Source organism: Balaenoptera ricei, chromosome 14, assembly GCF_028023285.1.
Source record: "Balaenoptera ricei isolate mBalRic1 chromosome 14, mBalRic1.hap2, whole genome shotgun sequence".
NCBI lineage: Eukaryota > Metazoa > Chordata > Mammalia > Artiodactyla > Balaenopteridae > Balaenoptera > Balaenoptera ricei.
In genome coordinates, this window is record NC_082652.1 from 20142553 (window position 1) to 20160418 (window position 17866).

The 17866-nt window shown below is 42.8% G+C and overlaps 2 protein-coding genes across 11 annotated transcripts in view; one reads left to right on the top strand and one right to left on the bottom strand.

The window, feature by feature from the left end:
- Positions 1-17866, top strand: part of LOC132348188 (unconventional myosin-XVIIIb-like) — a 102590-nt gene that overhangs the window by 52986 nt on the left and 31738 nt on the right. For 2 of the 5 annotated variants that reach the window (XM_059895488.1, XM_059895493.1), the window contains one exon: positions 5792-5851. The exons of 1 other annotated variant lie outside the window; for it this stretch is intronic. Coding sequence is in view for 1 of the 4 variants with exons in the window: in XM_059895491.1 (XP_059751474.1) it covers positions 5792-5875 (84 nt within the window). In the remaining 3 variants the exon portion in view is untranslated. Of the gene's footprint in view, positions 1-5791; positions 8500-17866 lie in introns of those variants that run through there. 2 more of the 5 variants (XM_059895489.1, XM_059895491.1) reach the window with 2 other exon arrangements.
- The window catches only part of SLC5A1 (solute carrier family 5 member 1), a 140272-nt gene that overhangs the window by 12584 nt on the left and 109822 nt on the right, over positions 1-17866 (bottom strand). For 3 of the 6 annotated variants that reach the window (XM_059895484.1, XM_059895485.1, XM_059895486.1), the window contains 4 exons: positions 16547-16715; positions 12029-12244; positions 10401-10506; positions 5128-7197 (listed from right to left, as the gene is read on the bottom strand). In XM_059895484.1, the coding sequence (XP_059751467.1) occupies positions 6980-7197; positions 10401-10506; positions 12029-12244; positions 16547-16715 (709 nt within the window). In that variant the 3' untranslated portion in view covers positions 5128-6979. Of the gene's footprint in view, positions 1-3367; positions 3731-4889; positions 5091-5127; positions 7198-10400; positions 10507-12028; positions 12245-16546; positions 16716-17866 lie in introns of those variants that run through there. The other 3 variants (XR_009497372.1, XR_009497373.1, XM_059895487.1) reach the window with 3 other exon arrangements.

A 17866-nucleotide genomic window follows, 5' to 3' on the forward strand; every position in this document is an offset into this window, starting at 1 on the left:
TGTGCTTTTCAGCTCCAAAACTTTCATTTGGTTTCTTTTTTATAATTCCTGTCACTTAATTGATATTCTCACTTTGGTCACACATTATTTTCCTTTAGTTTTTTGTTCTATTTTGTTTTGGGGTTTTTTTGGTCCATGTTTTCCTTTACCTCTTTGACTATATTTAAGGCAGTTGTTTTAAAGCTTTTATCTATAATTTCAAAGTATGGACTTCCTCAGGGAAAGTTTCTGTCATTTTTTCCCTTGGAATGGGCCTGTTGCTTTATATGTCTTGTAATTTTTTTTTTTTTACAAAACTGGACATATGACTATTATACTGTGGTAACTCTGAAAATTAAATTCTTCCTCTCCCTGGAGTTTACTCTTTTATTAGATGTTGAAGGATGCAGAAGTCCATTTGTTTAGTGACTTCCCCAAACTATTATTGCAATGGCCATATTCTTTATTGATGTGGCCACAGAAGTCTTTGTTCCTTAGCTTCTGTTCAGCTGCTGTTTTGATAGAGATTTCCTTGAGTGACAGAAGCTCTCCCAGTCTTTTAAAATTGACTGTGCTGGGGGCCTCCTTCAACTCCTAGCCAGGGTTGCACTGGATCTGACCAAAGTGAAAGCTTAGGGTCTTCTCAGGTCTTTTCTAAGCAGGTGTCTTACCCTGGTCATAAATATGGCTTTCTAAATTCCCCAGTATATACGGTTGTTTTTGGATGTCTTAATTTCCCAGAGACACTTTCCCCAGATTTTGCCTTAGGCAATCTGTTGTGTTTTGACAACACAAGAGTCTTTGCAAGTTTGGCTTGCAGTGTTTTCAAGCTTTTCCAGTCTGAGTTCAGAGTTAGGTGAAACAGAGCTGCACCTAGTGTCAGTCCTTCAGGTAGCCCCCCCAGACAGGTTAGAAGGGGCACACACAATAATTTGTGAACGTGGTCTGCTCTGCTCCCTCTGGAACTAGGGAAATGGTTCCACACTGGGGACATGAGCTACCCCTACTTTAAGACTAGTGCCAATTTATGACTGGTGCTGCTTTAAGACTGCCACCACACAGCAAGAGGTTAAGGGAAGGGCAGTAAGATTGCCACAAAGTCTTCCTACCATTTTGTAGTGACTTTTCCTTGATTCCATGCTTGTTTGGTTGCTATAAACTTTTATAAATCATTTTCCATAATTCTCACAAAATTGGTTCCGACAGTTTCTGCTCATTTTTCTTTCTTTTTTTTTAAACATCTTTACTGGAGTATAATTGCTTTACAGTGGTGTGTTAGTTTCTGCTTTATAACAAAGTGAGTCAGTTATACATATACATATGTCCCCATTCTGCTCATTTTTCAATGTTTCTATTGGAGGATGAGAGTTTGGAGTGGCCTACTCCACCGTATTGCAGACATCATCGTTTTTATGATCTCCTCCTGATTTCTTTTTCTTTGAAGACTTTTTATATTCTTTGTCCTTTTTCCCTAATAGTTTCCTGCTATCTTTTCCTTGTTGATTCGCAGGAATTCTTGGAATAGTCTACCTACCAACTGCTTGCTATTTTTTGTATTACTTCCTCACTTCATGTTCTGCCTACTCTCTTTCTGGAACTTCAACGAGATGAATGTTGGCCTTCCTGGGTCCATGTCTTCTGAATTTTATTTCACAGTTTCTATCACTTTACCTCTTTTTAGTACATTTTAGGATAATTCATGGGCTTCATATTTCCATCCACTAAGGTCAGTTCTGTCCATTCTGCTATTTAGCCCATCTTCCAAGTATTCTGTTTCAACAAGTTAAATTTCCCTTTTCAATATCTTTGGGTAGATAGTATAGTGCAATATTAACAAACTGGAACTCAGAAGTCAGGACCCTGGCCCTGGAGCAGTCAGAGTTGTGGTGTGAGAATGAGAGACAAGGAATGTAAGCCTGTAAAAACAGCTTGTGCTAACTAACATCGTGGACATGGTGTGAAAACTTGTTCTCTAAAATCATAGACTGAGAAGCTTGGCTATTTGAAACGATACCAGTGAGAATGAAATAGCTCACTCTTGCCTGATGGCTCTGAGTCACACGGGTCACTAACAGAGAAACAGCCTCACTTTCCAACCCAGGCGCAGAGCTTCAGATAAGGGGTCTTCAGACATAACATTCCACATTTATCTTAACTTTGAATTTCCAAGATAACAGGAACCCTGGGCCTGTTTCTTAGACCAGCCTGTATATTAACCCCTTTACACACTCTCTCTGTTTTACTTTGAGCCAAACACAGTCTCACCTAAATTTTCCCTAAACTCCACACTTCCTCCAAATCCCATGGTAACTCTATCTCTTCCTCTATTTGGTGAGAAGCTGCACTTCTGCTTGAATGCCTCCCTTGCTGAAGCAAGTTGAATCAACTTAGCTTTGTGGGGCCATAGGTGTGTTCCTGGCTTCAAGAGGGGTCAGAAATGATGAAAAGTGATGTTGGGTTCACTGAGTAGAAAAAAATGGAGTCTGCAAGATGGCTGAACCAGGTGAATGACTACTGAGGAGACAAGAATGGAGACAGAGAGAGAAGAAGAAGAGAGGGTGAAGAAGAAGAGAGGGTTAAGAAGAAGGAAGGTTGAGAAGAAGACAGATAGTCTTTTAAGGAAATGGAAATGCAATTCCTGATCAAGAGTCTGTGTGATGGTGCCCTATAGACCTTTGAGACAGCTATGAGAAGTGGATCTGTTCTAATAATGTCGGTGTGGGGTATGGTGTGGTGAATTTGGTGCAGCCACAAGAGAAGAGAACCAGGCTTGAAAGGCAGAAGTGTATTATAGTCACAGATCCCAGAGAGGAGGGCACTGCATGCCATGCAGGGCCACGGGGGGAAGCACCGCTGTCAGGCAGAAGGCAGAAAGGAGCAAGAGGAAGGCCTAGGCCACAGACTTTATTGGGGTTTCTGCAGGAAAGGCAAGGCAGGGCAGGTAAACAACTTAGGATTGGCCGGTATGAGTAATTCTGGTGCGCTTTGGGCTATTGAGGTGGTCTCTAATTGCCAAGTACCTGGCCCTGGGATGACTTAGGACAGAGGAAATATTGCCTTGGTGTGTGAGAGTTAGATAAGGAGGTGGCTGGTGTATAGACATGATTGGTTGGTCAGTTTATGACAGATGTGATCCGGAACAAGCACTTTGCCATCTCTCCCCAGTCTGCAAGGCCTCCAAATGCCAGAGTATCAAAGTACAGAAAATAGGAAAATATAGTTAATATACTTGACCCTGTGATAAATGCCTATCAAACTGACAAATACAGAATCTAAGAAAACGCAGAACAGGATCTAATTCCCTTACAGATTATATTAGTATGCTAGGGCTGCCATAACGAAGTACCACAGACTGGGTGGCTTAAACAGCAAAAATTTATTTTCTCACAGTTCTGCAGGCTGGAAGTCTAAGATCAAGGTGTCAGCAGGGCTGGTTTCTTCAGAGGCCTCTCCTTGGCTTATAGATGGGCAGTCTTCTCCCTGTGTCTTCCCATGGTCTTCCCTCTGTGTGTACCTGCATCCTGATCTCCTCTTATAAAAACATCAGTCATATTGGATTAGGTCCCACCCTAGTAATCTCATTTTAACTTAATTACCATTTTAGGGAGCCTATGTCCAAATACAGTCACATTCTGAGGTACTGGGGGGGTTAGACTTTAACAAATGAATGGGTGGGAGAAGAGAACACAATTAAGCTTATAGCACAGGTAAAGTTAGTTCTGCATCTTATGGATTTCCAAGTCATGGGTTCCTGTGGAAGAAATAATCTAAAGTGGATGTCATGCAGCAAAAGGAAACAATCACAAACTGAACATATAGGGCCTGAGGGTGAGGGAAGGCAGGTGGGGCAACGCCTTTGGGTGGCTGGATCACAGAGGTTTTCAACAAAGAGTGAATGAGAAAGCATCTGCTGCTCCCAGGACTCAGGCACCTTGACTCCTGAACTATCAGAAAATAAAGCGAAGCACCAGCATTCTAATTTGAATTTTCTCCAATCTGAAATATCTAGTGTTTAGTTTGACAATTTGGTCTTTGAGTGTGATCTAGGAATGCAGGTCCACTCAAGGACCAACTTCTCTCAAGCTGGGGGTGCCCTAGAACCAGAAAGCATCATTATCCATGTCCTGGGAGTCTTGGAAGAGCCCTCATAGAAGAGCAGAAGCTCCTCTGACAGAAAAAGCCGGCTGGGTCAGGGATGCAATGTGGAACTCGGGGACTGAACAACACTCACCTGAATCCTCCAGAGCCAGTCAAATAATGCTGCCCCATTAACCTCACCCACATCTCCCTAATTCCATCCCCACCAACCCATCAGTGCAATGGCACCTCATTCAAACAACTTGGTTCACCGAAATCCAACTTGGAGGTTAGAAGGAGTACTCTTCGGGCTGAGTTGGGGGTAATGTTAAAAAAATCTCTCTCCTGCAACTAAGCACACACATGTTTTTCTCCCAAGGTTTGCCTTCGTGAAGCAGAACAAGCTGTAGCATATCTTTTAGGAAATGGTGATTTCAGTACTAGGAAAAAGTGGGTTCTAGTGAGTTTCAGAGGTAGAAATTTTTTCATATATACACCAATGCCTGACTCAGTTATATGGAAGTAAGAAATGCTCCCAGGTATGTCAAAGGCCCCAGGACCAACATCACTCTACAGAGAAGGAGCTTTATCTTCTCATTTTGAGAGATTCCTTTTAAAATGGTCATCCATACTTAAAGACGCTTTCTTCCTGACAGGGCATGGTTTTTCAGTTCTAAAAACTAGCATTAATGAGCAATCACTCTGCACCATAACACACACCTTCCATCTGAGGAAAAGAATAGCTCTTTCCTGCATCCCTGAAATTATTCTAGTACAGTTTATCACTTACTGGGCCCTGGTTACCCAAGTGGTTCAGTCTGTTCTAATGGGACATTGTGCATTGAAGGTAGAATTACTCACCTCATGTTTACTAGCGGTTTTCAAGTTGAAATCATCTCCAAACTTTGCTACTTGTTGTTAAATTGTTCAAGTTGTTAGATTCTATTCTCAACTGTCCTGGCTCCTGCTTCCTAATCCATATCTTGTACCAACAAATGCTCACCACAGACAAGGTCAGTATTTGTCTAGAATCTCTAGAAAACAGGAAATCAGGATGTTATGGTTTTTTAATGTTTTTATTTTTTACCAAAGTAATAAATTTTAATGTACGGGACTAAATGCAGCTTAATATTACATCTGCTTGGCATCTTTCATGTATGTATCGCTCATTCTCTTTTCAAAGTGACCTCGTCACACCCAGAGGAGGTAGGTAGATGCTATGAGCACCAAGGTCTCAGTTTTCAAAGAGAAAAATACAGAGTTGAGACAAAATAATTTACCACAATAAACATAGTGAATCATTGACAAGGTCAGAAACAGAATCTAGGACAATCTAGATACTTTATGCTGCTCCATCCTCTAGCTTTCAGTCCTCTCCTTTAGCCTCTCAAAGCTCAAAAATATCACAAACTCCCCACAAAACTGAGTACTCTGAGTAATACTAGCCATGTGAAATTCTCCACTTTTCCCTGTTCTCTGCCTAGCTTAAGGGGAATATGAGGGCACATCAAATATTTTCTTTTCCTTTCACAAGAAGAAGCCATTCTTTACCTGTCGAACCATTTTTATACCCAAGGAACCACTCTCAGCTCTTTTCTAAGCTAGCCTGAAATCAGTCAATACTAACATCATGACTTCCACAGGATTATATTACAATATTATTAAGATTCCACAGGTGGAACTAAAAGAAATAAATTAATTAAATTTAATTTTAATTTAAAAAATTTCTCCCTAGGAAACAGGTAAAACAAGAAATAAAAGTGTTGAGTGCTACCACCTGGAACAGAGACCACCCACCCCAAACTTGGTCAATGGATGACCACCAATCAAGACACCTAATAAAGGAAGAGCTGTGGTCACATGGACTCACAGGGAGGAGGATCTCCGGCTAAAAGTTTCAGTGTTTCAGGAGAGTGCGGCTGCTTTGAGATGACAGATGCCCCCAAGAGGCATATGTGCTCTATTTTGTGACACTGAGTCAGTTACTAAGCCTGTATGTCAATATCAGCACCATGAGGAAGAGGAGCCTCTGGAAAATGCACCCCAATTCATTATAGTCACCAGAGTGTGTACTCTGTGCAGCCATAAGGTTAACCAAAAGTAAAGCAAGCATTTATTAACAAATACCCACATCATTCATTCAGTCCACAAACATTACTGAGTGGCTTAGACAGTCCAGGCACAGGAAATGCCAAAATGAATGAAATCTCAACACAAAGAACTGACAATGGACACTTTTAAGAAAACCAGAAAATCCCCTTGACTTGGAATTATCTGCTTTCCCCACTGGCCTGAGGCTGGAGCCTAGGTCCCTCCCTTTGGCGTTAGTACTGCCATGTCCAGGCCCCTCCTTCAAAGAGCAAACACCCAGGACAGGGACCCCATCAAGCTCACATCCTCAGCTTCAACGTGTTCATCAGTTTATCAGATTGATCTTTCCTGTGCCAGGAAAACCTTGACAGGGATATCATGAGGAGGGGGGAGTTTTTTCTTTAAAAAAAAAAATGAAGGGGGAAGTTAGATAGGGAAAGTGGTAGGAACCAGGGAGACCACAACTCTTAAAATAATATTCAAGGATCACAAACAATGTTGACGTGCTGAATCTACCTGAGACAAACTTGCATCATACATCACAGGGCTTCTGTTTCTTAGTCTGCCTTTTCCTAGACATCAGACTGAGTGGAATTTCCTTCTGCAGCTCCGATATGTACAGATGACTGTATCACACTGGCCTCAAATACATAAGTTAACAGCAAAACAGCAATTTTTCTCTAGCTAGCCTGTAATTACAAATGTACACATTTATCGACTGGGCAAAATTTACAACTAGCTGGTGTGCCTTCAACACTGCAGAACGGGATTAAAAGGAGACAGAATAAAGATCCCAGCCTTCCCAAGCACAGCCTGCAGCAGAAGGCAGGACTCAGGCAAAATATGCATGGCAGAAGATGGCCACAGTCAGCAGGATAATGCCATTGATGTTCACTATCGTCCGCCACAAAGGCTTCTCCGAGGTGTCTGTCATCTTCAGCTTAATGGCTGCCTCCTCTTCCTTTGTCATTTTGGGGCCCTTCTGCTGGTCCAGACCACAAAACAGGTCATAGGCCCGCCTGAAGCATCCTTTTTTCTCCTCAGGAACTTCTGTGTCAGGGGAAAGGCATAAAAGGATTGTTGGATACAGAAGCAGGAGGCCCCAGAAAAGGTTTCCAGGGGAGATGCCATTCCATGAAAGATCTGCCATTTTGCAGACATTTCCCAGTTTTCTTGTTTGCAGGAATGAAAATGGTACAAATTTATGTTTGTATAAACATAATTATAAGATGATGTTAATAGATGGATTCTACATCCTTATGATCAGCTTGCCTACGTTTTATCTCTGTTGGGCGCAATGTAAATACATTTTGATTTAGAACAGTCAGAATCAAACAGGAAATAATAGTTTATGAGAGAGAAATGTTAACAATTGGCTGGGGACTGTGACGTATGAAGAACATGGAAAACCCACCTCCCAAACACAGAAACTCATGTCTGTTTGCTATATCACTGAAAAGCAATGAGATTGGCATGACTCAGGAGTGCACTGGCTACACCTGGAAACTCCAAGGCTTCACAACAGATCCAGCCATGTGGTAAGGATTGGTCTGAATAGTCCCTGATACAAGGCAGCAGTGATCAACATTTCCAGGGCTTAAGATCTGATACTGCTGAGTCGAACCATTCAACCGACCTTGCCATTCAAAGTGGATGCCCACCAAGGGAACTAATTCTGTCCTCTGAGCCCAGGTGTGGCATTAGAGGTAGGCAGACCTGGGTTAGAATCTCAGGTTTGTGACTCACTAGATACAAAATCAAGCCCACTGTGTTTTCAGCACCATGGTCAGGGACCACTGTTCTCCACTTTCCCAGTTCTAAGAATCACAGACTTACTGAATTGGAAAGAACCTCAGTGGTCAAGCACATATATGTGTCAGAACTGGAACCAAAACCCAGCTTTATGGCCTTCTTTTTTTTTTTTTTTTTTTTGCTTTTTTTTTGAATTTTTGAATTTTATTTTATTTTTTTATACAGCAGGTTCTTATTAGTTATCCATTTTATACATATTAGTGTATATATGTCAATCCACTTTATGGCCGTCTTAATTCACCTCTCATATTCAAGTATATGTAAAGTTGGATAAATAACACCTTCTTCATTAATAAGATTTCCTGAGAGAGTGCCCAGTGTGTAGTAGGGGTTAAGAAGTGTTAGTCCCCTTCCATTCCCTCTCTTTTCTCTCACACACATAAAAAAGATAGACAAACCTCCTTGTACCCCTCCATTTCAGTAAACTCTACCAAAATAGGAGAATGGGGAGGGAGTAGCAAGGAGTTGGGCTCACTAACCAGCCCAAGTGAGAAATGCCTGGTTATCTCGGTCAATAAAAAGTTGGGTGGCCTTGACAAAGTCTTTATGTCTCATTTTCCTCATCTGTAAAATTGGAAGACTTATACTTGCATTATATGCCTTACAAGTATGATGCAGTGCTAAAATGAATCCCTAAAGTATTCATAATTAAAATATGTTATGATCATATCAATATCAGTCATGATGACAATGGTGCTGGTGGTGATGATATGGGGATAATGATGATGCAGCTGCAAGTTTCCTCATGTTGCCATTTCTCAGAGAATGTTGAGGGTCACACCTATTGCCTGCAAAAGCCCTCAAGAAATCTTCATTTATTGAACTTTAATAGGGCAGGGTGTTCAGTCTGATTTCACCATGAGCTCATCAAGAAACAACAGAATTCAAGTGCTGCCAGGAACCTCAGAAGTCACTAAGCCAGTTCTCTAGTCAGTGTAGGAGTCTCCTCTATGGCATCCCTGTTAGAAGCATACTTGCTGCCCACCCCTTTCCAGACAAACACAGAAAACTCTTCCTTAAGTATCAGTAATGACAGTGATAACTATAGCCAATTCTTATAGTGGAGGATTATCTTATTCAATGTTTCCAACAGTGCTATGAAGTGTAGCCTATCATCATTTAGAATACTATTGTGAGGAACTTGAGCTTTAAAAAAATGGTATCTCTTGCCCAGGGTAGTAAGTAGAGAATTCAGGATTCAACCTCAGTTCTCCCCAAATCCAAATACCACACTGTTTCTGCACTATCCTGCCTCCATACTTCAAGTTAAATTGGAAGCGTTCTTTCCACTCATCTGTCTTAAGCCTTCCCTGTGGTGCAGAGCTAATCTCTTCTTCCACATTAAAACATTCAAAATATGCCTCATCCGTGTTCCTTTCAAATCTGTGATATTCTCACTCAATGTGGAGACATTTTGGGGGGTGGGAGAAGTAGGGGGCATGTTCACACCTGCTTGCCCCAAGGAAGCAGGAAGGGGCAGCCTTTTTCAATACCATGGCCAGCTGCCTATGGCTCTAGGTTCCTTCCAGCACTTGCAGGGTCACATTTCAGAACTGAGAGGTCTTTAGAGATCTCAGAGCAGACTACATCAGAGCTGGGACCATAGGCAAAGCCTCTCCCTTCCTGGGCCTCAATTTCCATGTCTGTAAAATGAGGTGATAAGACCAAACAATCTCTAGGGCCCTTTCCAGAGCTAGTTCTATGAGCTTCCTGATGGCCAGATTCAGACCTTGTTCTGCAGCATCCATGCTCCCCTTCAGATGGAGTGATGAGACCTCCAGCCCAGTACCAGGTAAAACACATATGACCTTGTGCTACCACACCTCTGCACACCGCACATCACCACAACCATCCTCCATGTGTGCACCCCTCCCATCTAGGGAGGAAAAGCTGCAACACAGAAGTTGAGGAAAGCATTGCTCCATGATCAGGATAATCATGGCATTGCCTAAGCATTATCTTACTGGACTTCCAGGGAAATTTGATTTTTTAAATATGATGTGGTAAGCCGGTAAGACACAAGACCCTACGAGCCTCTATCCCATCCCCCTGATATCACTAGAACTGACCATAGCTTTGGTTCCAACTTCTTTCAGTTCACAGGCTATGTCGGAAGAGCCCTGAGCCTTCCCTTGTCCCTAGCCAAGCCCCAAACCAAGCCAGGGTGGCACGTATCTCACCCACGCTTACTCACTGAGCACTAAAAACCAGAGACTGAAGAGCTGGGACGATTTGGTATCCCCCTCCTCCCCTTGACCAGACCTTGAGTAAACTGCTCAAAACCTACTTATCCATCTCACCCCACACCCCACTCCTCACTCCCCTCTAGAAGAAAGATCTGAGCTTTGATGAGGCACTTAGTGAAGGCTTCAGTAAGGTGGTCTTGCTGTTGGAGGAGTAACTCTTTAGGGCTTGGGAATAGGCTCTGAGCCACAAATCACCTATTTCAATGGTCTCCTCTGGGGTTTCTTGAATGTCCTCCTCTCCTGCATCCAGGTCAATACGCTCCTCTTTGCTGTTACGCAGGCTCCAGCACAGGCGGTAGAGCTGTGGAGAAAGCAGAACAGGTTAGCAGAAAGATCCAAACAGTGTCTTGGGCCAAGAAGTTGGGAGAACAAAGAGATGTACATCAAGAAAGGAAAAGGAATGTGGCTCTCAATACCATCAAGAACACAGATAACAGTTCCCATCCACAGCACTATCTCTAAATATGTTGGGAATGTGGATATAAATCTTACACACGTGCACACCAGCCCCTATGCTATGTGCATATTCAGAGGCTAAGAGACTGCCTTGAACATAGAAATGTTTTGAATGAATGATCTCTTGTTACATATGATAAGTGAATTTGTTCCATTTAGCACTCGTGCTGGGAAACAAGGCTAGACACTCATTTATCCAGACCGGCAGTGTAAGATCAGGTTTTTTGTACTATATTATGGGGGGAGAATTGTAGACTCATAAGCCATTTAGAACAGGGAACAGCTGGAGGTGCAGTTTCTATTGACATGAAACCAGAAACCACTTTACTTCAAGAGGAAGCATGGAATTAAATGTGTTTGGGGCTACAATACTTTCAAAAACTGAGACATCAAGAAGCAATGAATACAACGTAAAGCGAGCCTGTGACAGATTTGGCCACTAACCATGATGGCGGTTCTGCTGCTATAAAAGCAATCTTTGTTTGACATTAAGGTTGGTCACAGTTTTGAAAATTTGGCAGTGAGACTGAAGGTCTCTCAGGGATTCCATAAGCCCCTGTATTTGTGCACGCACCAGAAAGGGATAAACAAAACCCTTTCTCTTTCTCTACAGACAAATGCGATCTTGGGTTAACTCTCTAGCTCTGTTCCTTGGAAAACTGAAAAGGACAGTATGTCAGCTGTGCTGGGTTATCAGACTATATTGCTTATGGTAAAAATGACCCATAATTGGTAATCTTCATCTGCATTGGGAGGGCTGCGAACATACCCTAAACCAAGGGTGACATCTAGAGCTAAAGAAGAGTACTTGTGATTTTTGAAGTCTTGAATCAATTATACTTTGATACTATTTGAAATTTCTTAAATTCTATGGGCAACTGTTTGGAGGCTTAATTGGGAAAAAATAAAGGGTAAATCATACTTCAGATTTCCCTCAATGTGGTGATTTTTATAACTAGGTATGTCCCTTGCTGGGACCCTTGGAAGCTATGACCAGGAGACTGTTACAGGAAATATGTGTTGCTATCTGGGACATAAGCATCCAAGCCAGGGTGACCCCTGTGCCTGCCCATGTGATCTCATTCCCTTGTATCGAGCTGTCACCTGGGGAGCAGGATCCAGAGAATAGCCCCTGGAGTGAAATGAGGCCTGCTGTGAGGACTCCTGCTGAAGACACACTCTGGACACTGCTCTACTGGGAAACCGTGTTTTCTGTCCTGTATCCTTCTACATGACACCAAAAGCAAGGATGGCCTATTTTAGTCATGTGACTATATGACATCTGATTGAGCCAAAGGCAACCAAGATGGGTGTTGCAGCATGAACATGAAACCAGGGCAGGACAGGTCTCCCAGATGGATACTCACATGCACATCTGGAATGGGCTTGGTGAAGAGGGAGACAGCCAGGATGATGATGAGAGAAATGACAAAGAGGATGATGGCAAAGTACAAGTAGTGTACACCACAGATAACTGTGGGACAGTTGCTGGGCTCCATGCAGCTCCCAGTTCCATAGGCAAACTCAGCAATCATACGGGACACCCCAATCACAAATCCAATGATCAGTCCCCAAAAGGCTCCCTGTGAAAGAAAAACCTGGGTTAAGAAACACTGTATACAGAAAACAGCTGCGCATTCACTGGGGGGACAGAGGCAAAAGAATAACAGTGAGAGAAATGAAAGCTCCAGGCTATCTAAAACAGAAACAGTGGAGTTCAGAATACGGCTAGGAATGTTATATCAGGCCTTCAGTGGCTGCGTTTACCATGTTTCAGTAATGTGATTTTACGTAAGTCATAAAACAAGGATTCACAAGATAATGGAGTAAAGTGTCTAATAACTGGTTAGAATAGCAACCCAAGGCCTTAATTCCAAAGGCCTTAATTCCCTTTAACTTGAAAAATAATTTGAATTTCTCTACCTGCAGCTACTTTTACCATCAGCCTCCAGATTTAGGCACATTCAGATGTACAACAATTACTGGTGAAGTAATTTGTATTCCTTGAAGACATGGAAAAAGAAATTGGGTCTTTTGGGGACAGAGGAGAAAGGAATTTTCCATCACCCCCTTTTATAGATCCAAAGTCACTGTTTTTAATTTGAGAACATAAAATTATACTGTGTGTTTTTACATTAAATTTTGGGTTTACATATTAGAATTATGGAAAGCCCTTAAGAGACTAGTAACATTGGGGGACAATTTTTCAGGTTTTTTAAAAAACCCTTTCTTTCCTCCCTCCCTCCCTCTCTTCCTTCCTCCCTCCTTTCCTTCCTTTCTTCCTTCCTTCTTTCTTTCCTTTCAGTCAGTTCTCACCTAGAGGACAAAGTCTGAGTCTACAGGTCATATTTTAAAAGGACCAATGACAAAGCAGAGTGAGCACATAGAAGGGTGGCCAAAGGGAGCCTTCGTGATTTTGTCAAGTGTTGGTCTGAACAGCTCCTTTGCTAGCCATCTGTATCCCCACACTGTATATTACAGGTGTGCTAAATAACCAGCTATTCTTTAAACGTGTCATGTATGTTCATGTCCTGGCTCTTTGCACAGGTCATTCTCTCTACCTAGGAGGGCACAGGTTCATCCCTTCCTGGGAATCTTGCCCTAGCTGGAAGGTTTCCTCTCCTTCTGCCTAGACAGAACTGGGTGGGTGCATCCTCCTTGCTGTGGCTGCAGCACTGTGGACACACCTCCACACCAGCACTGACCACACTGCCGTGTAATCATGCATTCGCTCCTGTCTCCCCATCTGAACTGGGAGCTTGCCCAGAGAAGGAACCAGGATTCATTCCCTGTGTGTTGCTAATGCCTAGCCCTATGCTGGCATCTGGAAGTGTCTGCTGGATGAATAAATGAATAAGGAAGAAGAAAAAGATGTTCCTTTTGTCCCTCATACACTTTCTCAGTAAAAAAATTATTTCTTAACTTTAGTTTGTGTGAATAGTATTGATAAAACTCGCTTAGGTTTTCCTTTTCTTTTGGCAATAGTAGTCTGCTCTTATTCCTTTAGTCTCTATTCTCAAGAGGCTCTTGAAAAATCTGGGGGACTTCCCTGGCGGTCCAGTGGGTAGGAATCCACGCTCCCAATGCAGGGGGCCCAGGTTCGATCCCTAGTGGGGGAACTAGATCCCACATGCATGCCGCAACTACAAGTTTGCATGCCGCAACGAAGATCCCGCGTGCTGCAACTAAAACGCAGCAACAGCCTAAATAAATTAATTAATTAAAAGTAAAAAAAAAAAAAGTGTAGCTTAAAATTTATTAAAAAAAAAAAAGAAAGAAAAAAAGAAAAACCTGGGATCCTTTGAAATTTTCCTCAAGACTTAGTCACCCCTCAGCAAACAGAGTGCGAGACGGGTCCTGAGAATCACTTTGCAGTCTTTGTGTGCTACTCTCCAGAGACTCTGGGCCAGGGCTTCTCACCCTCAGCACTGTGACATTTGGGCTGGATAATGTTTTGTTGGGGGAAGGGGGACAGGAGGGTGTCTTATGCATTGTAGAATGTTGGTTTCTACCCACTAGATACCAGTAACATTCCCCAAATCATAACAATCAAAAGTGTTCCCAAATGGGAAGTCCCTGGCCGTGCAGTGGTTAGGATTCCGTGCTCTCACTGCAGAGGGCCCTAGTTTGATCCCTGGTCAGGGAACTTTAAAAATCCCACAAGCTGCATGGCGCGGCCAAGAAAATAAAAATGTTCCAAAATAATGAAATAAGGGCTTCCCTGGTAGCCCAGTGGTTAAGAATCTGCCTGTCAATGCAGGGGACACGGGTTTAAGCCCTGGTCCTGGAAGATCCCTCATGCCGCGGAGCAACTAAACCCGTGCGCCACAACTACTGAGCCTGCGCTCTAGAACCTGCGAGCCACAACTACTGAAGCCCGCGCGCCTAGAGCCCATGCTCTGCAACAAGAGAAGCCACCGCAATGAGAAGCCTGTGCACCGCACAAAGAGTAGCCCCCACTCGCCACAACTAGAGAAAACCCACGTGCAGCAATGAAGACCCAACACAGCCAAAAATAAATAAATAAATTAAAAAAATAATAATGAAATAAGAGAATGTTGCATTTATGATGTGAAAATTAGTCATCTCATTTCCTAATTAAAGAGATGAATTTAGTGCACCATTAAAAAAAAATGTTCCCAATACAGTAGTTATTGGGTGTTTACATACCCAAAAAGCACTCCCTTTAATAACTTGGAATACTTCTGAAGTTAGTTGAAGAGTGGTTGTAAATAACTGCCAAATGAAGGAGAACAATGCTAATAAAATGTGTTTATTCCTTTCAGAGGGTCATAGACATGGACATAAAGTTATATAGCTATATCTCCTACCAAGGAAACCAAAATAGTAGAATAAACTGAACCTTTCCTTAAGGAATTTTGAAATGTAGGTAATAATCTGGATTTGGGGTATCAAAGCAATTTCTGTTTGACCAAAATTTTTAAATATGAAATATAATTTTAAAATTTTCACAGATACGAAAAAATAATGTTGCAAGACATCACCAAATTTCCCCTGGGAAAAGGAAAAATTACCCCCAGTTGAGAACCATGACAATCTATTCCAATTCTTAGCCTTACTTTTTTTTTTTTTAATATTTATTTATTTATTTGGCTGCGCTGGGTCTTAGTTGCGGCACGCGGGATCTAGTTCACTGACCAGGGATCGAACCTGGGCCCCCTGCATTGGGAGCTTGGAGTCTTAACCACTGGACCACCAGGGAAGTCCCTAGCCTTACTTTTTGAAAGCTCTGGTCCATTGCTGAACTGAGTCTGCTTGTGGCCCACTGCAATACCCAGCTGGGCTTCTAGCCACACTTTCCTTACCTGCATTTTAGAAATCTCCCAGTGAACCAGTTTCTGTCAATCCCTATTGAAACGTATTCCAAGATGTGTGCCAATTTCCCTAACCTGCCAAGATCACTTGCATGTTTAATTCTGATCTCTCAAGGCTACTTACCCATGCACCCAGTTTTGTGTCCCCAGCAAATCTGGACTATGTTCCTAATGGCAAATGGCAAAGGAAGAGAGACACGTGTTGTGATTTACACACCTCAACTCTGGGTCACTGCAGTGAAGTGTTTCCCTGATATATATCTGTCTCTGTCCTATTGAGAGAAAGGGGTTGTCTAACCAAAAATACATCATTGTTTCTATTGTTTCAGACAGTCAGCTACATAGTCAACACCCCTACCCTTTCCCAATCCTTCCCAGGCATAGAGGTGGTTGGATACAGAGACACTGAGCAACATCCCAGTCAGAAGCCTTATCCAAAGGCATCCTTTTAGCGGTGCTTCAAAATCTGCAACGCTACCCCACTGATGGCCCAAATTCTTCAGCCTGGCTTTCAAAGGGACCATGCCTAGTCTAACCTTAACCTGCCTTTCCAGCTGAGTCTTCCATTATCCACACACACAAACTCTCTCAACAGGTGAGATTCCTGACAGTCCCTTATCCCTATCCTGCTTGAGTATCACTACTTGGTCCTTCACTGGGCCCTGAAAAGTGCTGGCTGGAAAATCTAGCTCACTGCCGAACCAAGGAGGTAGCCTGTGCTAGAACTTCCTCTGGAGCTGCTCACCCAGGGGCTACAAACTTCCCAGGGAGTGCCATGCAGCTGGGTCAAAATCACCACGAGTGGATGGAAAACATACATCATTAGTTGGGAATTAATTTGGAACCTGCAGCAAAGAGAAGAGGGGAGTCCAAGAGAATGTGAACCCGGGAGAGTCCCATGGTCCCTGGAGGCTTTTCCATATAAACCCTCAGCAGCACATTCATTCCTGCTTAATATCTCTGGGAAGTAGAATCCCTCCCAGAGAATATACAAATCCAGATGGGGATTTCTGTTCCAGAATGATTTTTCTAGACATGTATGATACCTACCTGCTCATTGACTCTCTTGCAGAAAATAGCAAGCAGGAAGACAGCTGCAATGGGTGGTCCCAAGTAACTGGTGATGGACTGGATGTAATCAAAGAGCTGCCCACTTTGTGCTGACTGCACAATGGGGACCCAGGCAATGCTGATGCCAATCAGCACCAGCATGAACAACCTGAAATCAAAGCCCACACAATAGGGTGTCAATAAATGCCTCCACATGAATAAATATATATCACTATATGTATATATGTGTGTGTGTGTGTGTATATATATATAACTAGCAAATACACATGTACACATAAAGATAGATGATAGATAGATAGATAGATAGATAGATATAAAGTTTTATATGACCACAGCAAGGAAAAATAATTAGCAAATTCACTGAGACTCTTTTCTTCTGTATTCTGCTTCTTCAGGAAAATCTTCTTCGCCTGTAAGTAAAATGCACTTGATTTTCAATAGTAAAGTAGACCCAGTAACCACCAGGAGAGAATCCCACTTTGAGAGGCAGTGGAGTATAGGAACAAAGGTATGGACCTTGGAGCCAGCTCTCCTTTTTTTTTTTTTTTGGCCACGCCACATGGCTTGCAGATCTTAGTTCCCCAACCAGGGATTGAACCTGCGCCCTTGGCAGCAAGAGCACAGAGTCCTAACCACTGGACCACCAGGGAATTCCCTAGCTTTCCTCCTTCTGAGTTTCACTTCAAGTCCTGAAAAGATTGGAGGGTTCCTTATAACCTCTGGACTTAAATAGAAGGAAGGCTGTGATTCTCTTATCTCTCTTACCTGAATTTAAGGCAAGAGTCTTAAGCTAACCTTTGCGGAGCAATGTTTTCACTCACATATTTCTCCCTCTAAAATGCCCTTCCCACTGCCTCCCATTTATCCAACTCCTATCCACCATTTTGGACGCAGCTCCCCCAGGAGCCTTCCTCAGCTACTGCATGGTGCACTCATGTCTCCCTTCTCTGAGCCCTTGATTGCTCTTACAGGTGTCACAGCAAAGTTTGGAATTGTTTCATGTAACTGTAAGTTCACCTAGGACAGGGACAAACCCCTGGGCAGCAGTCATTGGATGCACAAAAAAAATGTGAGCCCCAGCATAATCTCAGGGCGAAGAGGTCCAGCCCTGAGCAAAGTAACAAAATGGGTTTCTTCCCATGTTGCATCTTGAGCCTTATAAATAACAGAAAAACACCAGTAAACTTCTTTCTAAGGAAAACCCAGTCAGGGTAACCGTGCTGCTTCCGGTGAAGCAGAGTGGTGGACTCTGGCTCAGTGGTCAGACCTCCCCTGGGTGCCAGGTGTCTCATCTCCTGA